The sequence below is a fragment of the Cyclopterus lumpus genome, chromosome 8 (assembly GCF_009769545.1).
Source record: "Cyclopterus lumpus isolate fCycLum1 chromosome 8, fCycLum1.pri, whole genome shotgun sequence".
Classification (NCBI taxonomy): Eukaryota; Metazoa; Chordata; class Actinopteri; order Perciformes; family Cyclopteridae; genus Cyclopterus; species Cyclopterus lumpus.
The window spans coordinates 18,373,761-18,390,910 of record NC_046973.1 but is presented as its reverse complement, the minus strand read 5'-3'; the positions used below and the strand labels follow the sequence as shown (position 1 = coordinate 18,390,910).

At 46.1% G+C, this 17,150-nt stretch overlaps 1 protein-coding gene across 1 annotated transcript; it reads left to right on the top strand.

Moving 5' to 3' along the window:
• The first annotated feature begins 338 nt into the window (after positions 1 to 338).
• On the top strand, positions 339 to 16,345 carry ppap2d (phosphatidic acid phosphatase type 2D). Its single transcript, XM_034539855.1, has 6 exons — positions 339 to 651; positions 12,325 to 12,482; positions 12,987 to 13,270; positions 13,398 to 13,455; positions 15,070 to 15,246; positions 15,457 to 16,345. Exons 1-6 carry the CDS (start codon positions 444 to 446, stop codon positions 15,559 to 15,561), a joined length of 990 nt encoding a protein of 329 aa, XP_034395746.1. The 5' UTR covers positions 339 to 443; the 3' UTR covers positions 15,562 to 16,345.
• Positions 16,346 to 17,150: the final 805 nt, after the last annotated feature.

Genomic DNA, 17,150 nt, shown 5'->3' with positions numbered 1-17,150 from the left:
CAAAAGTTTGTGTTTTTGTTCTCCATTCGTGTCGGTTTGACATAAATGCGAGCGCAGCTCCGCTCGGGACGTTTTTCAGAATACAACGCGCTCCCACTCGGGGAGAAGTTTGCGGGAGAAGTGTAACTGAGTTGAAGTTTATGCTGGCGTTGCCTCTTATTTCCAAAATAGCCTCCATTTTTTATTTAAAAAAAAATTGATTTCTCTCTGCTTCAAAAAAAAAAAAAAAAAAAAAAAACGTGCTGCTGTCAAACTTTCGTTGACATGGATTTGTTGCACCGACGACTGACGGACTGAACGCTTTTTTTGGGGGGGGTGGGGGGGGGATTCGCCGACCAGCAAGTCACGAGCGAGCTACGACGAGACGGACCCATTGCAATAACTTTTCAAACAAGTTCTCATTAACCTTTTTTTAAAAAAAAAAAAAAATTGGAGCTAAAGACATGCAGAAGTTCAATTCCACCGGTACCCACGGCACCACGCTGCCCCGGGACGCGGAGCTCCAGCTGCGGTTAGCCGACGTCGGAGGGGCCGGGGACGGAATGGAGAACGGCGGTGGGAAGCATTTCCTCTCCCAATCCGAGGAGGAGAGCTCGTTTTGCACCAAGAGGAAGATGCTTGTCGGCTTGGATGTAATATGCCTTTGTGTCGGTAAGATTATGTCTTTTAAATGAATGGTTACAGTCGGAGGCGAACGGGGGTCGTGTTATTACGAGGCGAATGCAGTTTAACTACCGCAGTTCATATGAATGCACTAAAGACCACTTCATCACTCGCCTTTTTAAAGTTGTGCACAATGAGCCTCTTTTTAAAAAAAAAAAAAAGGGACCCGCACACTCCTGTCATCTCAGTCTGTTGATTGCGCGCATGCGTCAACACGAGATCATATGCAGTCTCTGGAGGTTAAAAAGGGGGGTGGGGGGTGGGAGGGGGTACACGGAGTTGGCTCTCGGGAGGGGAAACACGTCGCAGGGGGATTTGTAAAAGTTAACGAAGCCGCACGAGTATTTTTCTTTTTTTTAAATTTTTTTTCCAGAGAGTCAAATGGAAACTGTTAAAAAACGGGCTGAAAAGTTTCAGCTCGGGTTGGGAGGGGGCGGTCAGCTGGCAGGAGCAGAGCTGTCCTGGGAATTCATCTGTTCCCATGGTAACTCAGAAAGCTCCCGTGAGAAGAACGTGGGAATTGGGATAAAAAACAAGCTCGTGTCCTCCGTTCACGAGCTCTTTGGCATCTCTGACTGACGGCTTTTAGGCCACCCATCATTTACAGGTGCTCCGATGGAAGGCTTTTTACAGGCTCGTGATTTAATTAAATTAATCACCAGTTTTCACAAGGAGATGCAGAAACTCCGGTAACAACATGTGGACATCAACTACTGGCATAAACATAATAAAGGAGTGGTCAAAATGAGTTTATCTATTATAACATTTTACTAATGGAATCCACTTGACAAAGGATTTGAAAAGTGGTGTCAATCAAATGTTCAACTGTCTATTTATAAAAGGGTGAAACTAAAGAGTATTTTCTATCACAATAGGAAACAAGCTTGCAAATGTTTGACTATTTTCACTTTTTAAATGGTAAACAATATACAGGCGAGCAAACATTTTCAAATGAGTCCAAATCAGCAATTTGAACAACAAATAGACATATATAATATCAGAGGCCTCTGTGTGATATATATATACGATTTGGTCAAATTGTATCACAGTTTGAATCAATATAGAGCAGTATAATATGAATTATGTAAGTTATGGGTTTAGACTTGATGTGATCATTGCACATTCCCCTCATTGTGCCCTCAGAGTTATTACATTACTGTAAGAGATTCAACTTCTCCTTCGCAGAAAAAGTCTCATAAATGTGACAAGAACAATAACTATTCACAGTACGTTTGTTCACAAGTGCATAACGTTGAAGTTAAATTTCCTAAACATGCAGGCAGCATACTATTGGTGGACAGTAGGTTGTTCATGTTGCACAACATGTCATCTTCTTATAGGAGATTTTCATGTGGAACAGCAATCTGGCGAAAATCTAGTGACTGCAGTCAGAGAAATGTATTGGAGAAACGGGAAGAATATTTCTCTCATAAGTAATAATAATAATAATGCTTTTAATTTATATAGCGCTTTTCGTGATACTCAAGAGACACTTGACATAACATAATTATAACATCCTAAAAGCTAAAAAAAAATAAGAATAACTAAAATTACGGGGACTTTGTCGGTTGCTCGGACCCTAAAAACAAAAAGTAATGTAAATGTCTGACAGAATGGGAACTCCATTGGAATACCAGTACATCAGAGTGGTCCTGGACTCTTTCAGGGGTCAACGTTAAAAGCCTGACTGTCTCCTCTTCGTGCATGGGGAAAGCCTGCCCGAGGTGCTTGCTGTACTCGGCCGTGAGGTTGTATGATTTCATCGGTTTCACGTCGTCACCTGACACGACATGGGAAGGGATCTCCAGTGTTTGTCATGTGTGTGGTTATTCGGACCGGCAGTAAATACGAGAGGTGGAACCCGTCCAGGCAGACTGACAGGTCTCAGCCTCGTTGGCAGTTAAAGCACAGGAAGCACGGCAGCGTGCAAAACAACAACAACAACAAAAAAAATAAAATAATAAAACGACGAGGCCATCAGGTTCATTGCCGTGTTGTGTTAAACCCCTGCAAGTATGCTATTAGCCGTTCACTCTGCACTCTTCTCAGCAGCTCTGTTTTGGGTTTAGGAAGTGGCTACAGCGACCCGGCATCAGTCAGCACCACAGAGGAAACGATATCTCTCAGTTCTCCTCCTAAGACGCACGCTGAGCACGCCACTTGCTTTCTCACAAAACTGCGTGCCCCGACTCATCTTATCCCCCCCCCCCCGCTGACTAGATTACAACACTGAGGCTGAGTCACTGAGCCTCGAGCTCCAGCTGACAGGATTTAGAGTCAGTTGGTCTTGTGACTGAAGTTAAAGGAGTTCGTTCGCCTTCTTGCTTGGTGATGGATAACGATGTCAAACGTTCTGCCTTGATTTGATCGGTTGATACGTTTCCATTTTTCATTTAATGCTTTTCAACACTATACAAGTGTATGGCGTAATGAAAAAGGAGCTGGATTGTTTACTATCCAGGAGAACACAATATTTAATGATATGGAACAGTATAATGTAATAAAACACCCGTTCTTGTTACTGGGACATCTAATGAGATATGAGATTACTTACAGATGTCCGACTGCATCCTGCCGGTCTCTGCTCTGTTAACCATCATGTCAGTTATCTACTGAAGCCTGACCGTGATTCATCTGTGGGCATTCGGCAGTGAATGCCATCACTTAGAGGATATGAATTGAGCCCTTTATTCGAGCTAAACGTGCTTATCTCTGAGTAACCCACTTTTCCCTTAAAAATGCCATAATCAGACTCCCTCAGACAGTTGACCTTCCGGCATTATTCATCCTGTTAAAGGGGCTCATTCACAACTGTAACTGTGGAATTTAACCCTGAAGCATCCTCATTATGCTATCAGCTGCAGAGGGAATCCACAGTGATCGGAGGTTTTCTTTACAGCCTCTCCATGTGTTCCAGTACTTCACATTTAAAGTGGCGACATGAAGTGAATACGGCGTGGCATTATGAATAAACTCTAATCGGTCTCCTGTGGAATGCTGGGATATTGAGGACGCTAACTGAGGCTTTGACTCGGGTTACCTGATTATGCTCAACAACCGGGCTTGTCTAACATTGTTGTGCTCCAGCGTTGTTCACGGCGCCGCTCTGACACACACATGATGGATGCTGCACGGAGATGGATCGCTCTGGTTCAGCTCAGTGTCGGTATCTTGCACGCCGGCTGCAGAATGCAAGTGTTTGCTCGTGTGTCCTACGCCTTGTGTGCAGGGCATTCCTGGTGGGGACTGACGTGGGTCTGAACGGGACAGACCTGACAGAATATGCACCCCCCGTGGCTGGATCTAAGATTTAGCGTCCAGCCACCCAGAGGTCAGAGGAGTCAGTTGTTTGTCATATCTGCAGAGCGTGCAGGAACAGGCCTCCCAGCCTGCACCGCTCCTGCACAGGTGGTCCTGGCTCTGCCACCACCCCAATAAAGCCAGTTATTGCCTCTCTTAAGAGTAATTGGTAACTGATTGGAAGTGGCACTCGAAACACCCACCATTAGAATCTGCAGCTTAGTGGTTATGACATTATGGCTGCCACTAGGCACGACCTTCTTGTGGAGGTTGATTGTGAAATAGTTTCACACTCGATGTGCACAAAGACGTGAGGCTGGGGTTAGAATAGTAAGAGGCAAAAAAAAAAAAAAAAAGACTATTTAAAACAAGAAAGGGATTTCATTCAGTAGTAAAAACAGAGCTAGCTTTGGGATAATATCAAAAGTGAAAACTGGAATCAGTTAATCACTGTTTAAGTGTGTGTGTTTTTTGTTCAAGACGTGAAGCAGCATGCCAGCAAGAGAAGGACGGTATCTGCCTAAGTGATCAGAATTCTGGAAAGCCTCCTTCTTTTCAGCTTATCTCTTTTTGTTCTTCTCATCTTTCTTTTGCCTGCTTCTCCCTTTTCTCTGCTTTCCTTCAGACAAACTCTATTTTGAGACTGTAGGTGTTGTAGCTTTGTAGCGAGGTGTGTGCTTTACGTCTGCATGTGTGTTTTGGGCGTGCGGCGGGACGGTGATTCCTGGTTCTGTTCTTTTGGCAGAGAAAGCTGCCAAGTGAGTGAGACAGCAAGAGGCCAACACGTCACAGCATGTCGGTGTGCGCAGGGCCAGGAATATTAAATTGTCTCCTGTGTGTGTGTGTGTGTGTGTGTGTGTGTGTGTGTATTTATGAGTGTGTGCGTGCTTATGAGTAAAAGCGCGGGCGTGGGCGTTTGTGTGTATGCGTCATCGCGGCGTGGACACCCTACTACAGCTGCCATGTGCGTGCTGTTTGTTGACAAATTTTGCCGGTCCTGTTTTGCTGAGCGTTTTTAGGCCCTGATCAAACACGCTCTGAAGTTATGGAACAACACACTGGCGTCACTCTGCGACGGACAGATGGAGAGCCATTAAAAGTGGTTCATTCAAATCATTAGTGAGGGGAAGAAGGGCTTTCTCTCTCTCTCTCTCTCTCTCTCTCTCGTTAGTGTAGAAATGCATCTCTTCGCTTTTTGACAGCACTGCAGAGGTTCAGGAATCCATTAGCCCTTCCTTAGACAGACTATGTGGGCACATGAACTTTGCTGTCAATACGTCTTCCTTCACCCATTAGCTCTCCAGAGCCGGGACAGGCCTTAGAAATGTCTTAGTTGCCTGAAGGCTTAGGGGCAAGTAAGAGCCTGCATGAGTGAACAGCCCCAGGGTGGGAGAGTAGAGTGAGGGGTTAGACGGGGGTTGGAGAGCTACAGTAGGGGTCAGAGGTCAGACCCAGGGGCGCCTGAGGGATCTTTTCCACAGCTGTCTGTTTATGTCCTATCGTGAGGAAGTAGCAGTGAGAAGGATGGACGGTTCGGACAGCAAATACCTTCAAAATGTGCTTTTAACGAGGCAGCTGCAATCTTCTCCTCGATGTCGGTTCCATAAGTGCTCAGGGTGGTCCATAGGTATTAGCCCTAATGAATGAACAAAGATGTGCATAGTGCTCTTATCCTCAGTGCTCATTAGCTAGAAGGGATTTCCCATCGAAGTATAGCCGAATCTGAATGCAGCCTGTTGCCTCGCCTTTGTGTCTGTCAGAACTAATGACTCGTTCTCTTGTTTCTGTCCCCCTACACGGAGACAGCACCCCCCACCCCCACCCCCCCTTCCAAACCTCACTTTGGCGCCATGGCGGTGTTACCCATCATCAACATTTTTATCATTGTGTCACATTTCACCTGATGGAGCCTTCACTTCCTTCATCCTGCCAAGCTTCCCTCTGAAGTTGTTCCAACTGCACACAAAAACCAAAACATGCTGACAAAACAGGCCTCAACTCTCGCCATACTTGCAGAACTACCACAATCAGGCTGCACCGTGCCAAAGACCTCCCCTGCAGTCTCGACCACAACATCGTTCTCACATTGCAGACCTGCCCTCGTCTCTCTGCGCACACCTTCACACCGCAAAAAAACCCACCTGAGAGCTCCTTTTGCAGCTTCCCAGGTGAACACCAGGGTTGCGGGTCCTTTGTGTTCCTGCTCAATCAGACAGGCAGAACCAGACAGCCCACTTCAGACCTCACCACTCTTGCCCTGAACTCCAGAGCCGGGCTCCAGGAAGCAGGTCAGTGAAGTGTGGAGAGAACAGAAGCAGCTGTGGGAAGCATGTCTCCACTGGCCAGCTGTAACAGTAACAGTGAGGGGGGGGGGGGGGGGGGGGGGGAGAAACAACACAAGGGCAGTATTTTAGTCTACACACACATTTATTTTTTGTCTTTGCACATCAAATGTGCCACGATAAATGAAGCAGCGGGTACCTACTTAAAGCGGTTGTTGTATGGAGTCCTGCAGCAGGAGATGCTGGGGATAGCAGATGGTTCACAAAGATCAGAGGCTGTCGTGGCTCCTCAGTGCCTCTTTGTTCCTCACTGATTACTCCCCTGATCTTCGTTCTGCCATCAGGGCAGACGAAACAGACAAGTCTCTCAGAAATATGCGGCTAATTATGGAAAAAAAGGAACGCGAGGGTGCAGGGGGCCAAGTGTTATTAGGAATCCCAATCCTTTTCTTCAGCAGACACATCCTGTGAAGCGTTCGGGCACCCAGGATTGTGCGGGCGTCCACGGTAACCGTACTTGTGCCCTCTAATGATGGGCTATCCTGACTCTGACTACTCAAGGTCAATGCCTAACCTCAGTTGATCATCTCTGCCTCAACCAGCTAGGAATGCAGTGGGAATTCATAATTACACTCACCCTTATCGCATCTCTCCACCAAGGATGAACAGGAAGAACCACCTCAGGTGTTACGCCAACAACACTTTAACGAGGTTTGTGGCGGTTTATGGCTGCCAATCATAATCACAGCCTGATTGGGATGACTTCACCTCCTGTTTGAGTGTTACCTGCCTGCCAATACAACAATCTGTGTGCGTGTGTGTGTGTGTGTCGCCCTTTGTTCTTTTGTGTGAAGGTGCGTAGAGCCTCTACTCAGACTGCCTCTTCAAACAAAGGCTTCTTTTTTAATATAAATAACAGGTGCTCTTAAAGTACGTGGCTCGAACGGAACAGTAAATTAGATGAAAGGACAGAATCGAGGCCGGCTCATGTGGAGACGGCCTTGTGCAGTGGAAGTCATTATTGCACAAATAATTGTACAAGCCCACCGCGGCCCAACTGGAGACTGCTGTTTGTTAAGAAGGCCGTCACGCTGCTCCTTGTAAATGTCGTGAACGGGGATTATCGTGCAAAAGTTACGTCACATCGGGGTTCAGTTCACCAGCGTACTATTTTTTATTTTTTATTTTTTTTGCAAGGTTGACAAGCAGCTATAAAATGTAGCTGGGAGACACTGGCACATGCAAACTGCTGAGGGGCCCAGAGAGGGTGGACCACCCCTGCAGGGTGCTACAGCCCAGGCTCAGCCTATAGTTCTAAAAACTGTCCAAATGGACCTGTGTTAACAGGTTACTCGCTAATTGTCTGTCCTCCAGTTTCATCAAAGGGCAAATAGAACGAGGCCTGCGCAGTCAAACATTATTGGGTGTGATGAGGCGAATGATCATTACTGTGGCTTGGATAAAGCTTCAGGCTGAGTGTCATGCTAATCTATGAGGACTCGCTGTTTGTCCGACAGCACAGCAGCATCCCCAACTCATTTAGGTCTGCGATAATAAGCCTGTTTGCCTCAACGCATTCAGGATTGTTAGCCCCTTTGCTTGGTTGATTAGGTTTTCTTTTCTTGTTGCTGGTGGGTTTTATGGTGGTTTGTTTGGTTGTGTGTTAGTCTATGTGGCTGCGGGTCGGGTTTGTTTGCATCCCAGTGTGTTTTTTATTTGTGTGCGTGTGTTGTGAATATTCTGCTGGTTGTTCGTGGGGGTCGTGTTTATAGAGCGGGTCCCAGCAGAGCCCAGATCTCTGACCCTCGCATTCCAGAACCGCCACTAATCGCCTTCGTCTGCTGTTCTCTGTGGAGAAAGAAAGCCCTGCCACATCTCTCCGGGCTCCATCGCCCCGGCGTCACCGCCCTCAATGGCCATGCGACGTATCCTAGTTTTTAGTTTGTCACTGTGTTGGTCACCACGATGTCAAACGACATGACTGTGAAGCATGTTGGATGAGTGATCATCTGCTCTATCGCAGTCTGTCTTTAATCACTTCCCCCCCCCTTCTATTTCTTGTATTTTGGTTGTTGTTGTTGTTCTCCTCTCACAGTGAGCTCATTTTGGGGCGGTGGTCATAGATGTGTAAATTAGAACCAGAAGAGTTTCTCAGAGTGAGGCACATATCCCCTCGGCTCTCATTCCTCCTCTCCTCCTCCCTCCCTCTTTCTCTTCTTTCCCCCCTCCTTCTTTCTTTCTGTCCCTTTTTGACTATGTGAAAGCATTCCTGCGTTGAGTGTCAGGCCCAGCGAGCAGCACATTTTGGCCCGGCTGTGTGAGCCGACCCTCTCCTCCGCCTCCTTTCGGGTCCCCCCCCCCTTCGCGGGCCTTTTCCTGGACCAGGTGCTACGGGTTTGCTTCACAGCTGCCTGACAGACGATGCGAGGGTCTCCGGAGTGTTTTTCACGTCTTGTTGTGAAAACAGTTTTGAACGTAGTTGTAAAGCGCAAGACGTCGACTGCGACGCGGCAGCTCGTCGTTTCGTCGTGCAGATACTGGATAGCGTCGCATGTGGTTTCTATCGCCATTGTTTTGTGTTGTATTAATTGTACAGCGCTGAGAATTTGTGACACGCCTCAGGTCGAGTGGATTTATTTTATTGAGGAGCTTTGCAAACATCTTTGCCACAGTGGAGTGATCTTTGGTTCACGGCCATTAGTTCTGAGTCCGTCCGTGGACTTCATGCAATACAGGGAAAACCACATAAGCCATTTGCACTGGCAGGTCTAAGGCCAGACAACATGCTGCACTTCAGGGATCCCCATGTATTGAACATTATACATGTTCCTACTGTAACCACAATGTGTGTGTGTGTGTGTGTGTGTGTGGTCCTTAATGGAGAATCTGTCCATTTCCTCTCCGCCAGTGCAGCGAAATATCGATTATTGAGAGAGGACTTTCCATATTGAGGAATCAGATGAGGACAGAGAGAGAGAGAGAGAGAGAGAGAGAGAGAACCTGTTAATGGGCGCCATATGGAAAGCAACGTGTGCCATTAAATTGACCGCGTTACATCCAAAGCAATTCATTAATGGCAAAATAAATGTCCAACGCTGTAAGTGGAACATTTGAGCACACAGAGCACACCCCAAAATATGATCCAAAAACAAACTTCATGAGAAAAGGTTGCATGTGCAAAAATGGCTTATAAAGCCCTGCTAGCCCTTCATTAAATGGTGCATTGTCTACTTTTTGGCACAACAAACACTGGGAACAAAAATTCCCCTTCTTGACTCATCAGCTCACCTGCATACAATACACGCACATCCCTTTATCTGCGTATGAAGAGATATGACCTGTTTTCTTTCATGCATTCACAGAAGCGTTTTCCACCCTCAGCTGCTACGGTCCGCACCTCGTTCCTCACTTTTTGTCGACTGTGCGCCACCTCGTACTCTTTGGTCCTCCCTCTTCTTTTTCCTTCGGGCGCCCAGTTCCACGGCCTTAAGATGTCTCCCGTCTCATTTCACCTAAAAGACTTCACACAGACTTCGGCTTTTTTCCCCCGTCGCTCCTCGACACTGACGTGGTCTCTTCCCATCGAATTCGTGGGATTCTTCGTAGACACATCGACTGCTTTCATGTCTCCCGTGATCATTTTCCACGTCTCGTACCCACATCGCGAGTCGTGGCACCGCTCGTGTTTTATACAAGCCTCAGCTTTGTTCTTCTCGAGACGCTGTTGTGGCTCCAGGTCTCCTTGAGTCTGACTTTTGAGAGTCCCGTTCTTCAGTTCGTTTCACTCCCTCACGTCGTGTCAATTCTCTAACTTCTTCTTTTCCATCAATCCTTATGATGAGAACTACCATCAATACATGACCGCTCCCATCCCCCAATCAATGGGTCAGTATGTCAATACTAAGTATTACTTTGAAATATTGAAATCACAATGATACACTGATTACAATGCACACAGATGCTCACACACACACAGAGTGTAAACACACACATGCACAACAGGAGTCTGTCGACTGTGTGTCGGGTGTTTTTTGTCATACAACATATATTTAAAATGTAATCTGTATTATATTATACCCAAATGGAAACCACAACATCCATACCCACTCAATCTGAATGAGAGATACATCAGACCACATGTGATACACACAGATAAGAGGGTTACATGTAGATTAGGAGATGTGAGGACAGTTTAGAAACCAGGAAACGTCCCCAAAGTATTTATCTAATGATCTAACATTGTGAGATTCTTACAATATAATATGTTGCTATGAATGGCAGGGCTATTTCAATGGATTGCATCAGATGATATCCCTAATAAACTCATAGTGATAAGTCGATGGTTCGATGAAGATTCAACTGGCATTTGTTGAGAGGAAAACACCAACGCTTCAAAAGAAAAGATGAATACCGGGAGATCCGTTATTGTAAATCTCTCTGTCTAAGAATACAGATAGAATCTGTGTGCGTTTGTGAATGAGGTACATTTATGTCATTTCTGTAGGTGTGTGTGTGTGTGTGTGTGTGTGTGTGTGTGAGAGAGCGACGCCTGTCGATGTGGCAACTGTGTGAGATGAATGAGTGATCGGGGTCAGATGAGAGGTGTTTCCTATCTCTCTCTCTCTCTTGGCGTCGAAGCCTCTGCTATCTGACTGCAACGTGACTCCCTCCCTCACGTTGTGATTGAGGCCCCTCTTGAATTACATGCACGTGAGCTGGCTTGTATCAGTGTTTTGTCTTTCTGCGAGGGCAGCTTGACTTCGACTTTTGACTCCTGTATAACATTCTCAATAAGCACCATAGCTCGCCCGTGTGTTTTCTGCGCAGATAGCCTCAAACCTATAGATTATTTCCCTTTATAAATGGTGTGACTGTGAATAATAAAACTGAAACAGAGTCGATGTGGACACATCTTAAACTGGGCGTAGTTAGTGTACCTTCAGTAGGTCAGGTGTCAATGCTTGTGTAGTTATTGTGCTTCTAGACTTGTTTTCAAGGCCATTCTATGTCTTTGAGTGTGTATTTGTGTGCAGCTCCTTCTGCTTGATTTTGAGTGCGTATCCTGTGCACTACACAGTCACGTAGTCTCAGAGATTCCCTGGCAGGAGAAGTGCTTTTGGCCTGGGTGCGTTCCAGCCAACCAGCAGGCCTGGGACGACAGGAAGAGCACAGAGGTTAATGATTAGTCCCACGTTCCCTCTGCATTCCACGGGGTGACGAGGGGACATGGGATACATACGGCGCAGAGGAGCAGCCTCTCACAGGGCTCTCACGACACAGAATACAACGTATGGCTACGTCGTCTCCCTGCTGGTGGGGATGCAAACGCTCGGTTTCCCTTTTTGTCATCATTAAAACGTTGCACAACTTCTACTCAGTGAACTCCCCTCCCCCCCCCCCCCCATCAGGCTGTGAGGTTTGTTTGCTTAAAGCGTATCAGACCATGACCCGCTTTCACCTGGAACAGAATGCTTTTAATTAGTGACCAGCCAGGATGTCGTAGCCAGCATATTTGTAGGACAATTGTTAATGTTTGATTAAATGGATTGAAAAAACAGCCACTGCTTTCCAAAGAAACAAACCGTCATTGTTACAAAAAAAATAAATAAATATATATATATACTTCCTGCTGTGGGTTGATTGTCTTCTTTTGGCACACTGAAATCACTCATCTTCTTCCTCCTTCCTCATCTTAATTATCCACTGTCATGCCCATCTCCTCGTCTGTCTGTCTGTCCGTCTGTCTGTCTGTCTGTCTGTCTGTCTGTCCGTCCGTCTGTCTGTCTGTCTGTCTGTCTGTCCGTCTGTCTGTCTGTCTGTCATCTCTCCTTCTCTGTGCTCCTCTGATGGAAGCAGCTATTTGAGGAATGCTTCTTCAACCCTTGGTAATCTGGAAATCATGTCACCAGATGACTGATGCTCTTGAAAGCTGCTCCTTTGAGACCACCTTTATGTTGGCCGACTGTACCAGCTATATCTCCGTGATCATTGCTGCACGTTCCACGTGAGCAAAGGCATTCATCAAGCCATCCTTTTGTTTTGTCTTCCTGCCCTCCCTCCCTTTCCCACATCTCATCAGCCTCCATCCCATTCTTTGCGTGTGAGTTGAAGGCAGTGACTCCGTACCAGCGAGGCTTCTTCTGTGGAGACTCCAGCATCACCTATCCCTACAAGCCGAGAGAGGCCATCCCCGACGTCCTGCTCATCGCTGGCGGTATAGCCATCACTGGTCTAACGGTAAGACCGTCATAGCTGTTCAGTATTGATGCATAAAGTTTAAGACTAAAACAAAAATGCTGTTCCAGTATTTGTGCTGCTCTACTGTTTGACTTATCTTCTTATCGCTGTCACAAGGACAAATACAGGAGAACATTCCTGCCAACTGCATTAAGACTAAAGATCACCTCTGGCCAGATCCTCCTCAAATTGAACAACATCAATAGACCTTGCGCCGCTTTCACTTTATATACTTATATCTACACTTAGATACACTGTATACACTTTTCATTTTTATTTTATTTTATTATTATTCATTTTTATTATTTAAACTCTTAAATGTAATATGTCCTGGCCTGCTATTGTATTCTATTATATTGTATATATTGTAAACATGCTTGCTGCTGCTGGGGATGAATAAAGTATCTCTCTCTCTCTCTCTCTCTCTATCTATCTATCTATCTATCTATCTATCTATCTATCTATCTATCTTAACTAGATGCTCTTGTCTTATTTCCTCCTCAGATCGCTCTGGGCGAATGCTACCGGGTGCGTTACCGAGGTGTTCACTCCCGGGCTTTTGTCCGAAACTGCTACGTGTCGTGTCTCTACAAGGAGCTGGGAAGCTTCCTGTTTGGTTGCTGTGTGGGTCAGTCCCTCACCAATATGGCCAAGCTAAGTGTGGGGCGCCTGCGACCAAACTTCCTGGATGTCTGTAATATCACCTACGCGTCCATCAACTGCACTCTGGGCAGCTATGTGCCCAAGGTCTCCTGCCAGCAGCCTGATGATATGGTGGTGGAAGCAAGGTGTGTGTGTGTGTGTGTGCGCATGTTTACATTCGGGACTGCATCGGTTTGTTGACTAAGGGCGGGGCAAACATGAGCTAGAGTCATGCAGTTAATGTGTAACCTTTTATTGATCTTTCACTTGCAGGAAGTCTTTTTTTTCCGGCCATGCTTCCTTTGCAATGTACACCATGCTCTACTTGGCAGTAAGTCCCATCGTCTTTTAAATATACACGCGCACACACACACACACGATACACATCTGGAATGTGGCCTTCGCATTCACCTGAGCTTGTGTTTCAATATTTGGTACTGTGTTTACAATGCGTGGGGAATATTACAGCTCTCAGGTTCATTTCACTTCCGAGAGACGACGCCAATCACTAGAGGCCGAGAGCGCCGCGTGCAGCTATTGACTAGATGAGCTAATTACACATGCAAAAGCACATGTTATATTCACACTTCCTGATCGTGAGGGAGGAGATCTTTGAGAGCAGCAATTCTCCAAAGGCATCCTGCTCCAAGCTGAAAGAGCTGGTGAGACTGAGAGGAGGGGAGGGAGAGAAAGAGGGGGGGGGGGGGGGAGTTGGAGAACGAGGGAGAATGTTTTTCCACGGGGAACATGAATAGATGAAGAGGCTGCGCAGACAGAGGAGGCCTTGTTGTGGGTCTCATTTAGAGGAGGGGGGTGGGGGGGTGGAGGGCTGACTATGCCTGCTGAGAGATCGACAGGCTTCTTTCAGCAAGAGACACCCTCTCAAGCCCCCCCTCCCCGCCCCCCCTCTCCATCTCTTCATCTTTCTCTCACACTGCACTGCCCAGTAGTCATGGGGGCACTGTGGGAGAGAAACGACAGTTTAGATGGAGACAAAAGCACATTATCAACCATAAAATGCACACATTCCTCATGTATTCCCTCTCCATTAACCCTGAACGCATAGTTTGAATGAAAAAAAAATGTATTGAATGAAGTGAGGAGCACAATAAAAGAAGTCCAAATGAAAAGCAGCTCCTCTCCAACCAGAAAGAGACACACATGGATGAGTAAGGGGAGACTGAATAAGGCCTCAGTGTCCGTTAGCCCTGTTCCTCTTGTTCCTCTCCACATCTTACTCCGTTGTTTCAACACACACACACACACACACACACACACACACACACACACACACACACACACACTGCAGGCACAAACACACAGCCGTGCATGCAAGTCTGCTGCTAGCAGACCGTAGATAACCTGGAGAGGTTGTGTCAGACCTGTAGCTACTTACCACCCGGACCGTGACCAGCTGCTCGTGTTTAAGGCAGGAACAGTGTGACACCTGCTCTCATTTTGGGAAGGAGAGAGAGAGAGCGAGAGAGAGAGAGAGAGAGAGAGAGAGACGGTCCCGGTTAGAGTCGACCTCACCGCAGGAATGTAGGCCACATGCTCCCCGGTGGTTGACGGGTCCAGACAGACCTCCAGCCTCCTCATAAAGCGAGCCCTGCATCTGCAGCGAGCTCGCCCCATGACCCCCGTTTCTTACAGACACAAACATCCATTCTGTACGGCAGCGCTGAGGCAGGAGATGAGGATGAACAAAAGGAGGAAATGGGCTTTAGATGGCGTTCATGGACACGTGCCAAGCTTCTCTTTCTCTGGGAAGCAGACCGAGTGGATGTCCACGTTTCACTTAAAAGTCTCTCTCTGCTTTTAATTATTAGGTGTAATCACTTTATGCATAATCACGCAAGCGCCCACATGCTTTTATTAACTTTTTTTTCCGCAGTAATTATCAAGTCAGCAGCAACATAATAACAGCATTTGTCCTACTTTGCAGTTCTACCTGCAGGCGCGGTTGTCGTGGCGAGGAGCGAGGCTGCTGCGCCCACTAATACAGTTCCTCTTAGTGATGATCGCCATCTACACCGGCCTGAGCCGCATCTCCGACTACCGCCACCACCCCACCGACGTCCTCACAGGCTTCATCCAAGGAGGGCTCACTGCATACTGGGTGGTATGTCAAAACAGTCTTCTGCAACAGTTATCTCTGTCTTCACAGGATTTGTTCCTGCCGGCTCTCTTTTGACTGAGTTAGCTTAAACAATGGGCTCGCTCCTTCATTTTCCTCACTCTTGATCTCTCGCGCTGTTTATAAACAGGGAATGATTGACAGCGTGTGTGGTCCGTGTATATTTCCTGACATGTTTTGTGTCTGTGCCTGCAGGCCTTCTACATCTCCTCCATGTTTAAGCCCTGCGCCGGTCCAGACCTGTCTCCCACGAGCATGTCCCTGGAGAGTCCACTGTCCAGCCAGCAAACTGTCTGTTAGCAGGCACGTGCAATCATTCCAGGAGGGGGAAGATAAGAGAAGACGGCCTACAGAGAGTCAGGGAGGGAGTCAGATAGCACAGGTGAGGAGCAGAGAGAAGGTTTCTGAGAACGGGAATCATTCTCAGAAAGAAGGATATGATAAGAGAGTACAGTCTAACACATTGCTTGCTCTTTTTTTGGGGCATACTGACACACATACTGTACATTCACACAGTAATCTAATGTTCACACACTCACACATGTGAAATACAAGAAGCACATTTGACTGTTAGTCAAACCCGTCCAGTGAAAAGAACTGCAATAGTTATATTACAGATATTTTTTATATATATATATATATATGAGAAAAGAAATGGAAAAAAAAAAAAAAGTCTTATTTTTCAAGATGATTTTTAGAAGCTGCTAAAAGTTGATAATGTTGGATGCTGGTGATGGAGGCATTTGGGTCAGTGCAGTTAGGGAGCTTTCAAAGCAGAACTAGTGACGAGGAGGAGGAGGAGGAGGAGGAGGAGGAGCGAGGAGAAAACGCCAGCCTCCTCTTTGTTATTGATCTCGCGTTCACCTTGGAAAACATCCGCCAGCAGCTATGAACTGGGACCATTAGTCCTCAGGTGCAAAGGCAGCTCTGTACCAAGTGATACGGAAAACAAGCACTGGCTTCAACTTCGAACCATCTGTACCTGCTGTTGTGCCACTGCTATCAGACTGCCCTCCATCGCTACGACGATAACCTGAACGTAAGCGAAGAAGAAGAAGAAAAAAAAAAAAAAAAAACAGTATTTGAGCTGTAATACAATGTTATCTTTCTTTTTGTGTAACCAAAGTAGTGATGGTTAGGAATCTGACCGAGTAACTTCCCTTTCTCACCACTACCATCTTTCTGTACTAACCACTTTGACTGTGTCTTAGAGCTGGAGGTTTGACTGAATTTTATAACCTTTGACCTTTACCCCCGGACTTCAATCTCTGAGCTGCACCTTGATTTATGCCACTCTGACAGGAGGGGCCGACGTGGCGGTCCCTCCTGTTCATCTTTATTAATAGCACTTGAACGTACATAATGGAACCTTCTCATTATAATCAATATTATATATTTTATCACAAGTTTGAATAATCAGTGTTTATTTTTGTTCATCTAAGACTCATACACTATGTTTGTTTTTGCTACTTTTTAATTATAATTATTCAAACTGAATGTAAATAGCCATGTCATTTTATAAACCATACAGAATTTCAAAAGTATTAGTTCCAGTTTTGGACAGATTTTACATGTTTATTTAGTGTTTGTATTTACGTTTGTGTCAATCAGGTACGGAGAGTTACTATTGTATCTGTTGTAACTACTAGACTGAGCCACAGATATTATCAGAAAGCTATATTGTATGTGTTGTCAGTTATTGGTATTTGTTTTGTCTGTGAATGCCAGAAAGGCAGAAATAACCACTGTATTCAAAAAAAAAAAAAAACCAAACCAATAAAATGAATGTTGAATGTTTTTAACTTCTTCGGTCCTCCATTATTTGTTGTCTCTGGCTACGTAAACCATTCAGCCGTTCGTAAGTCAGTCAGCGTCCAGCTATTACCAGA

Coding starts and splice junctions, on each gene's coding strand:
- ppap2d (XM_034539855.1), top strand. CDS start 444: ATGCAGAAGTTCAATTCCACCGGTACCCACGGCACCACGCTGCCCCGG. Junction 652..12,324: donor TGTAATATGCCTTTGTGTCG/GTAAGATTATGT, acceptor ACATCTCATCAG/CCTCCATCCCATTCTTTGCG. Junction 13,456..15,069: donor ACACCATGCTCTACTTGGCA/GTAAGTCCCATC, acceptor CCTACTTTGCAG/TTCTACCTGCAGGCGCGGTT.